The sequence below is a fragment of the Falco naumanni genome, chromosome 10, assembly GCF_017639655.2.
Source record: "Falco naumanni isolate bFalNau1 chromosome 10, bFalNau1.pat, whole genome shotgun sequence".
NCBI classification, from domain to species: Eukaryota; Metazoa; Chordata; class Aves; order Falconiformes; family Falconidae; genus Falco; species Falco naumanni.
This window is the reverse complement of record NC_054063.1, coordinates 30,257,815-30,265,917: the sequence shown is the minus strand read 5'-3', so window position 1 is coordinate 30,265,917 and position 8,103 is coordinate 30,257,815. Positions and strand designations below refer to the sequence as shown.

Genomic DNA, 8,103 nt, shown 5'->3' with positions numbered 1-8,103 from the left:
TTGATTTAAAAAGACATTCTGTTGAGAGGCGAATGTGTTCTGTGTATAGGCTTGATTCATCTCCTTTGTATGCAGAAACTCATGATGAAAAAAAACCTTTTTATGGAACAAGCTAGTCTGGGCTTCTAAATCCAGTGGAATGTTACTGCAGAAGAGTGGAGGACTCTGCCAGAGCTGCTCGCACCTTGTCAGCAGCTGATACTGTAGCCACAGCAGATCCCAAGTGCCCATTGTTGGTGATAATGTAATTGGGCCACCTCAGACCTGTGAAATTCTCCGTGTCTGGCACGAGGAGTCAGCCTTAGGAGGACAATTAGCTCAGGGGGAGAGGGACAGAGTGGGAAGAGACAAGCTTGCAGTTGAACTGTTTTTTAAATTAATCTGTCTCTAGTTAAAGATTAAGCCTAATAGGTCTGATAAATTGTTGTCAGCTTTAATTACCTACACAAAAGCATTGCTTCATCTGGAATTACAGCAGTAACGCCACATGCTACACACACCCCAGTTTCCTTACGCTGCGGGGGGGATGAGGTAAAGGATCCCATCTGTAATGGAACATTAATGGTATATTCTGGGTCCTCATGTCACCTGATTGGCAAAGGCACAGCGAATTTACATTGAGGCCTTTGGCCAGCTATACTGGATGGTCACTGGTAAGACTAGCATAAGAAGGATTAACGTCTCATGCAGTACCAAGGCTATACTGTCACGGAAAAGCAGATGAGGGATGGGCTCACAGTCCTAAAGCTTTTCTTTAGTTTAAATAAACTAAGAGTGACAACAAGGCATTCACTTGTTTTGGGGTTGGGGTTTTGTTTGTTCTTCTAACGCAGAGCTTCATAGAATCATTTAGGTTGGAAAAGACCTTTAAGATCATCAAGTCCAACCATTAACCCAGCACTGCCAAGTCCACCACTAACCCATGTCCCTAAGCACTGCATTTATGTTTCTTAAACACCTCCAGGGATGGTGACTCCACCACCTCCCTGGGCAGCCTGTTCCAATCCTGGACCACCCTTTCAGTGAAGACATTTTTCCTAACAGCCAGTCTAAACCTCCTGTGGCACAACTTGAGGCCATTGCCTCTTGTCCTCTCGGTTGTTACCTGGGAGGTGAGACTGACCCTGACCTGCCTACAGCCCCTGTCAGGCAGTTGTAGGGAACATGTACTTGTCACATGCTTCACGTCACAGCTGCATTGGTCCGTGCTTCATTCTTCAAAAGCACCTCAATTTTTTATGAGTAAACTACATTACTCTCCTGGTAATACAAATGAGGACTGTTGAAACCACTAAGAAAACTTCCTTTTCCTTCCCTGCTCCTTCCCCAAAACTCCGGAAAATATTCAACACGTAGTGAAAATAAGCGTGGTTGCTACAGGCTTGGGTCTGTCTTCTAGTCCTTGCATTTGTTCGGTCTTTACCTAGGACTCAGACACTGGACTTAAAAAAAATAACCCAGTGGAGCTTCTGGGAGCTGTTTTAGTGCCCCCATGCAACCAGTTCCCTTCCATAACTTGAGCATAGGGGGAATAAACCCCAGTGGCTGGAGCGGTGGCAGGCACGGTGTGAGCCGACAGCAGAGGGAGGTCTTGCATTTTGGAGAGAACCTCCCGGCCCAGTGCTGGTCCTCCTCCTCCTCCACAGGGCTCAGGGGCCAGCGGTGGGTTTCACGCAGCTTCTCCAGTCTTGCAGTGAGGGTGCACACCTCATTCCCACACCTCGTGGCCAGAACTTCTCTTCGCTCCATCCCAGTCCCCCTTGGCGGCAGGAGCTTTGTTCTGTGGCAGGATATTTGAGATGTTTCATGTAGCCATGGGGCCGAGAAAGGTAAAAAGAATTTGCAGCGGATTTGTGCTCTGGAGGTGGATAGAGTGTGCCTGTGAGCTCCCTGGGCCAGCCCATGTGGGCCTGGGAGTGGAGCTGTGCCACGGGCAGGTGGCAGGGCAGCTCTGAGCACCCGTGGCTCAGCTGCTGCCAGAGCCCAGTGCGCTGGTGCAGGGTGGGACGGCTAGAAGCCACTGCCATTTCCAGCCTGTGAATCATTGCTGAGCTTCCCCTTGCCTCTGGTCTCCTGCTCTCCATCCCGTAGCACTCTGGCTCACCAGCACAGGTAGGTCAGGTTGCTTTCTCCCCTTGATCTCGGTTTTTCCTCTAGCACATGCAGGATTTTTCCGCGCATGGTGGTTGGAACAGATCTGATTATTAACATTTCAGAAAGGAGAGAGGAGCAGGCTTTGCTTCTTGAAAGAAAACCACCTAGTTGGGTTCCTCGTACAAGTGTCCCCAGCGTAACCACATCCGTGGCAGGTGGAGGAGTGCGGGGGGGGCACCGACGAGGGGCCCGGGGAGGCACCTGCGGTAGTACCCAGGCTCCTTCCCCCTGCACTGCGGGGTGCTGCACCTCTGGACCCCTGTGAGAAATGGGGTGGACCTGGCCTCTGAGATTAGCATCCCCCAAGGCCTTCAGGAGCACATTTTCCCCTGACCTTCAGGCTGACCCAGGTCAGATAAACACCTGCTGAAAGCTACAGGCGACTGCAGCAAAGGAGGGATGGATCCAGCTCCAGAGCACGTGGCCGCAGGGGAAGAGTTTGAAAACGTGTCTTGTGTCCGCAGGACTGCGTGTGGCTAGGAGGACAAGCTTTCCAAGCTGTTCCTGCCCTGAGGAAAGACTGACAGTGAGCTCAGCCCCCTGTGCTGCAGCTGTACCAGTGGAAAGCTTTGCTCCCCACTTCTGCATTTCATGTGGGTTGTGGCTAAACAGTAACGTGTGGTCAGCAAGGGCTGGCGAGTGGTGTGTGACGGCTGAGTCACGAGTGGCCCAGCATCACGGGCCCCTTTTCAGCTGGCAGAGCCAGACACTGGCTGAGAGCAAGGAGGCATTCCCAGCAGGTCCCATTCCTCCTCCTCCAGCAGCCGCCGGCAGCTGTCTTGGCCTGGAGCTGAGCACCACTCCTACAGCAGGTGGCTGGACCCATGCCCTGAGCCCTTCCAGCAGGGAAATCCCCACATGAGCGGGAGGGATGGGGCGAGCTGGAAGCCCAGGGTGGGCTTTCGAGGGAGGGGGACCGCTCCAGCTTTGCCCACTGCGCCCCAAACACCTGGTAGCAAAGCCTGGGCACCTTCCATGGGTGCGTGTCCCCGGGGGAGCGGGAAGCCAAAGGGAGCGTGTGACCCATTGGGGCTCTTGGACCCACACTGCCGTGCCCGCGGGGAGTCAGGGGAAGGCAGGAGGGAAGAAAACCAGGGGGCAGCTTGCTGGGGGAGGCTGCGCTGCCTGCAACCTGCCCAGCAGAAGGGAGAAGCCTGTCTGGGCAGGTGCTTCTGGCCGCTGCCTGGGGGAAGGAGTCAGCAAGGGCTGTGCTGCATCCCTCCCGCTCCTCGCAAGCCATCGCCTCTCCTCAGAAGATTAATAACCCGGGGCGAAGCGTGTTCCCTGCGCCGGGCTGCGTCCCACCCGTCCCTGCGGCAGCGGCGCAGGTTTGTGCTGACCCGCACCGCGTCCCCCGCGGCCGTCAGGCGTGGGGCGCTCGGCCATGCCCCCCGGCACGGCGTCTTCCCCCAGCCCCGCTGCTGCAGGCCGGCCCGGCCCGGCCACCGGGGCCGCGGGTCAGTCGCACGGCTCCTTGCCCTGCCTCCCGCCGCAGCGCGGCACGGGGAGCGCTCCGGAGGGAAGGAAGCCACCATCAGCGCCGGCAGCACCGCCAGCGGCGCGGGCACCGGGCGGGCAGCGGGGCCGCCCCGCCGGAGCGCAGCCCCGGGGGCACCCCCGGGAGCGGGGGCCGGCACCTGCCGGGCCCCCGCCCCGCCCGGCCCATTGGCTGCGGGACCCGGGGGCCGCCCCGCGCCGCCCGCCCCGCCCCCGCGCCGCCCCCCCGGACCCGGGCCCATATTAGCGGGCGCGGCGGCGCGGCGGCCCCCGCAGCGGGCGGCGGCACCGGGGCTGCAAGATGCCGCGCTCGTTCCTGGTGAAGAAGCACTTCTCGGCCAGCAAGAAGCCCAACTACAGCGAGCTGGAGAGCCAGGCCGGTGCGTGGCGGGGCGCGGCGGGACGGGACGCGCACGTGGGGCGGTGCGGGGGTCCCGGTGTCCCCACGCGGCAGCGAGTGGGTGGCGGACTTCTCGCGGGGCGTGTTTCTCGGTTTTGTGTGTCCCGGGTAGAGACGGGGTGAGGGCTCTCCCGTGTCCCGCGATGGGGAGCCGGCCCTGGTACCTCGGGGCGGGCGGAGACGCCGGGGGCTCCCCCGTGATGGGGGTGGGAAGGGGCGCGGTCCCCTTCGCCCCATCCCTCGCAGCAGCGTGGGCAGGGGCGCTGGGCCCCCGCGGTGTGGGCTCGGGTCTCCTTTGCCCCGGGACGGGCTGGGGTGCCGGGCTCCCGTGGGACGGGCTGAGGTCCCTTTGCCCCTCCGGCCCCGGGTGGAGCGCGGGGCTCCCACGGAGTGGCTTGGGGTCGGGTCCCGTTGCCCCAAGGTGGTGCGGAGTCCCCCGGGGGTGGGCTGGGCCGGGCACCCTGCAGCCCTGCGGAGCCCCGTGGGGTTGGGTCAGGGCCCCCTCGCCCCCGTTCCCACGGGGAGCATCGGGTCCCCGCTGAGTGCCGCCGCCTCCCGCAGTGCTGGCCGCCCCGCTGCTGTACGAGACGTGCCCGCTGCCTGTCATCCCCCCGCCCGAGGTGCTCGGCCCCGGCGCCTACTACCCACCGCTGGTGTGGGATGCGGGGCTGCTCTCCAGCCTCTTCCCGGGCGGCCCGGGCAGCGAGGCGGCAGGCGGCACGACCCCCGCCCTGGACCTGACCGCGCTCTCCAGCGAGGAGGATGAAGGCAAGAGCTCGGGGCCCCCCAGCCCAGCCTCGGCCCCCGCCGCCGCCGAGCGCTTCCGCTGCGCCCAGTGTGCCAAGGCTTACTCCACCTTCGCCGGGCTCTCCAAGCACAAGCAATTGCACTGCGACGCCCAGGCCAGGAAATCCTTCAGCTGCAAGTACTGCGAGAAGGAGTACGTGAGCCTGGGGGCTCTCAAGATGCACATCCGGAGCCACACGCTGCCCTGCGTCTGCAAGATGTGTGGCAAGGCCTTCTCCCGGCCCTGGCTGCTGCAGGGCCACATCCGGACGCACACCGGTAATGCCGGCTCTTGCCCCTCTCCCTCCCTCCCTTATCGCCTCCCGCTTCCCAGCTCCGAGGCCCCCAGCGAATGGGCAGGCCGGGTGTTATCTGGGAAGATAAGAGCTTCCCAAACCCCCTTGGCACATCTCTCTAAAATGTCCTTTAAATATCCTCTTGGCTGGAACCGAGCACAGGGTCAAGGCTCTGCTCGGAAATCTGTGCCGCTGCTGTTAGTGCTGTGTCTGCCCGTGAGCCAGCCCCAGGGCCACAGTGTGACGGTGCACACTTCACCCCAACTTCATAAGCTGGGGCTATGAGACAGCCGCAGCACTCCCTGATGCCCAAAGCATCCCTCTCTGCCCACACTGAGGGCTCCCAGCCAGGCTGTCCAGACCCGGCTGCCCACCACCGTGGCCTCCAACCCACCGCCCCACTCGGCAGCGATGAGCTCAGCTCAGGGCTCACTCGCTGCCGGGATGCACCACAGCAAGGCTCGGCATGGCCTCTGGGCAGGTGCTGGGGGTGCGGGGCCGGCCACCCCCCGCACCTGTTGATGCGGGTCCGGGTGCCGCAGCTGCAGCCCACCCTGCTGCCACGGCCGCCCGTACAATGCATCTCCTGAGCATCCTTTGTGGGGCTGCGGGGATAGTGTAATTGTTACTTGGCACTGATTTCACACCCTCTTAACGTACTAAAGATGATGGCTGAAGGAAGCTGGGAAGACTTAATTGTGCTTTCCAAATTGAGCATACGCATTTGTTTCCTCCAAAAGAGGCTTTCTGGGAGGAATTCACCCTGGCCAGGCTTTTCAGTGCGAGCAGGGCAGGAGAAGGGGGAGCGCGGGGTTAGGAAATAGCTATACTCACCCTGGCGCTGGCGCCTTTCAGCCGCTGCCTGCTATGATATAATTAACACATAGTGCTTGGCTTTCCTGCCTCTCTGCAAACGCTTCGCTTTGGCTCCAGGCAGGAGATGAGTATCATGTCTTCGTTTGTATGTGCGACTGCATTGCTGCTCGCAGATGTTTCCAGCATTAATTTTCTGTGGTTCACCGGGGAGGCTTTTCTGGGAGTAGGAAATTCCCAAGTCCGTGCTTCCCCCAAAGTGAATGCTGTACATACCTCTCCCGGCTTTCCCTCCAAACAATAACAGCCAGCACTTCTTTTCACTGTGTTCTTCACAAACTTAGGCTAATGAATGGCTCTTTCTTTGATATTCCCTATGTGTTGATGCACTGGTTAATTGGGAGCGTTTCTCTTTGTCCCATAGGTGAAAAGCCCTTTTCCTGTACACACTGCAACCGGGCCTTTGCTGACCGCTCTAATCTCCGAGCCCACCTGCAGACCCATTCAGATGTAAAGAAGTACCAATGCAAAACCTGCTCCCGGACTTTCTCCCGTATGTCGCTGCTCCACAAGCACGAGGAGACGGGCTGCTCCGGCTCTCGCTGAGGACCCCGCGCCCCCCCGGCCTCTCACCTCGCGAATACCTATATTATAACTAGTTTCTGTAGGAGTTAGTTTCCTCCATCACCATCGCAGTGTGCACCGGGCTGGACCCAGCTACTCTGGCCCTCAAGGCCCTCACACTCCTTGTTCGGTGCCTCCTGTGCAATGTGAAGGCCTGATCCTTCTCCGAGCCCAGCGTCTGAGGGTGCAGGATTGGACCCCGGTGCAAAGCGAGTGTGTGAGGCTCGGGCACCGCAGCCCTGAGCCTGACCCGCTGCTGCCACAGCCCCTCAGCAGGTGCCCCCCCTTGCCGGAGGCACTCGGCACCTTGCAGGGCTGGACCTGCACCCCGGCCCCACCGCTCCTATCAAACATTGTGACCGTGTAGCTTGGGGGGGGTTGGGGTTTTTTATGTTGTTTGGTTTTTGTTGTTTTTTGTTTTGTTTTTTTTTACCGTAACCACTTGGTAACTTTTAAGAACCAATATTTTTGTAATGAAGGACAAAATGTTAACACACACACACACCCCCAACCCCGAGTGTATATATGCCGCCTGTAGAAGGTGTAACTATGCAATAATACAGTATCCCAGTAGTTGTGAAGCAGCTGCTTCTCCCCAGCACAATGACAATTTGCAATGCCTGCGAGATTAACAGTGTCCATAAAAGGCATGGGTAGCCATTTCAAACACCAACCCTGTTTACAGAGCAGCTATGCACTCAAGCACCTGTTAATATGACTCTTAACAACTGCTTTTCAAGAGAGCTGTGACTAATAGCAGGCACTTGTCAGCTGATACAATGGTGGCCTGTCCCAAGGCTGCCCATCGACAGGTGTGTGCCAAAAGCCCTATTTATGGGTATTGACAGGTGCCTCCTGAATGCATCTTTCTTTGGACATTGTTTTTCATGGAATCATTACAAAGAGGATGTTTACATTTCAAAGGTACACTGGTATTTATATTTTTGTGCCACAATTTTGTACTGATGAAACTTTTTATATAATTATATACAGTTTATTGATATTCAATAAAATGGTTAATTTATAGTAGGGTTTTGTGGGTGCTTAGGGGGAATGTGCAGCAGTGAGTTGTGGGGACTGGGGTGCTGGGCTCAGCTCTCAAGCTCCCACCCTGCGCTCCTGGCTGCAGGTGAAGGGTGAGGGGATCTGCAGAGCCTCTCCGAGGAGGAAAAGTCGGAAAAGGCAGGCTGAGTCAGTTCCTGCCGAAGGGTTGGGGCTGGGCAAGGGGCAGCTGTGTGGTGATGTGGGCTGGGGGGGGCTGGTGTGCAGTGGATCTCCCCGGCTCCGCATCCTTCCCAGCCTGCCTGGGTGGGTGCTGGCTTCCCCGTGGGGCTACTGGAGCTCCCAGAGCCTGGCCATGGCCCCCAGCACTCCCTGGGGAGCAGGTCCATGCTGCAGCATAGGGGATTGCTCCACTGGGGCGGTGGGGGTGCCTCCAGCTCTTGCTGGGCTCCTGAGCCTCCCTGGGGATGGCACCTCAGTGAGCCAAGCCTCCAGGTGGGTGACCTGATGTGGGTGGGGGGCAGTGGAGGT

The 8,103-nt window shown here is 58.8% G+C and overlaps 1 protein-coding gene across 2 annotated transcripts; it reads left to right on the top strand.

The window, feature by feature from the left end:
• Positions 1 to 3,929: 3,929 nt before the first annotated feature.
• Positions 3,930 to 7,599, top strand: SNAI1 (snail family transcriptional repressor 1). 2 transcript variants are annotated; one of them, XM_040609303.1, is made up of 3 exons: positions 3,930 to 4,031; positions 4,613 to 5,116; positions 6,371 to 7,599. In XM_040609303.1, exons 1-3 carry the CDS (start codon positions 3,953 to 3,955, stop codon positions 6,550 to 6,552), a joined length of 765 nt encoding a protein of 254 aa, XP_040465237.1. In that variant the 5' UTR covers positions 3,930 to 3,952; the 3' UTR covers positions 6,553 to 7,599. The 2 variants fall into 2 exon arrangements, with proteins under 2 accessions (XP_040465237.1, XP_040465236.1); XM_040609302.1 differs by having other exon boundaries at positions 4,613 to 6,473.
• The last annotated feature ends 504 nt before the right edge of the window (positions 7,600 to 8,103 follow it).

Coding starts and splice junctions, on each gene's coding strand:
- SNAI1 (XM_040609302.1), top strand. CDS start 3,953: ATGCCGCGCTCGTTCCTGGTGAAGAAGCACTTCTCGGCCAGCAAGAAG. Junction 4,032..4,612: donor CGAGCTGGAGAGCCAGGCCG/GTGCGTGGCGGG, acceptor CGCCTCCCGCAG/TGCTGGCCGCCCCGCTGCTG.